Source organism: Myotis brandtii, unplaced genomic scaffold (genome assembly GCF_000412655.1).
Source record: "Myotis brandtii unplaced genomic scaffold, ASM41265v1 C40200060, whole genome shotgun sequence".
Lineage (NCBI taxonomy): Eukaryota > Metazoa > Chordata > Mammalia > Chiroptera > Vespertilionidae > Myotis > Myotis brandtii.
In genome coordinates, this window is record NW_005256468.1 from 1 (window position 1) to 289 (window position 289).

The 289-nt window shown below is 67.5% G+C and overlaps 1 protein-coding gene across 1 annotated transcript; it reads right to left on the minus strand.

The window, feature by feature from the left end:
* Nucleotides 1-5: 5 nt before the first annotated feature.
* On the minus strand, nucleotides 6-284 carry LOC102245643 (probable G-protein coupled receptor 132; the record flags this gene model as incomplete). Its single annotated transcript, XM_005852767.2, has 1 exon — nucleotides 6-284. A coding segment is annotated over one exon (279 nt), but the record flags the coding sequence as incomplete, so codon positions are not given.
* Nucleotides 285-289: the final 5 nt, after the last annotated feature.

Sequence of the window (289 nt, forward strand, 5' to 3'; positions counted from 1 at the left end):
GGCCTGGGGAACAGGCAGCTGCTTGTCAGCGACACGGGCGGCGGCCTCTCCTCCGAGTCCTTCAAACGCGTGAGCTTCGCGGTGTCCGTCTTGGCGGACCACATGATCCACTCCCTGCGGATTCTGGACACTTCCCGCCGCGAGTGGTCCGTGGCCAGCACGTAGATGATGGGGTCGGCCACACTGTTCACCGTGGCCAGGCACAGGAACACCACAGACACGGGGGCGACGTGGGCCTCCAGGCGGCACAGGGAGGCCTCGTCGCCGCCGTAGTAGGAGAAGGCGGCCG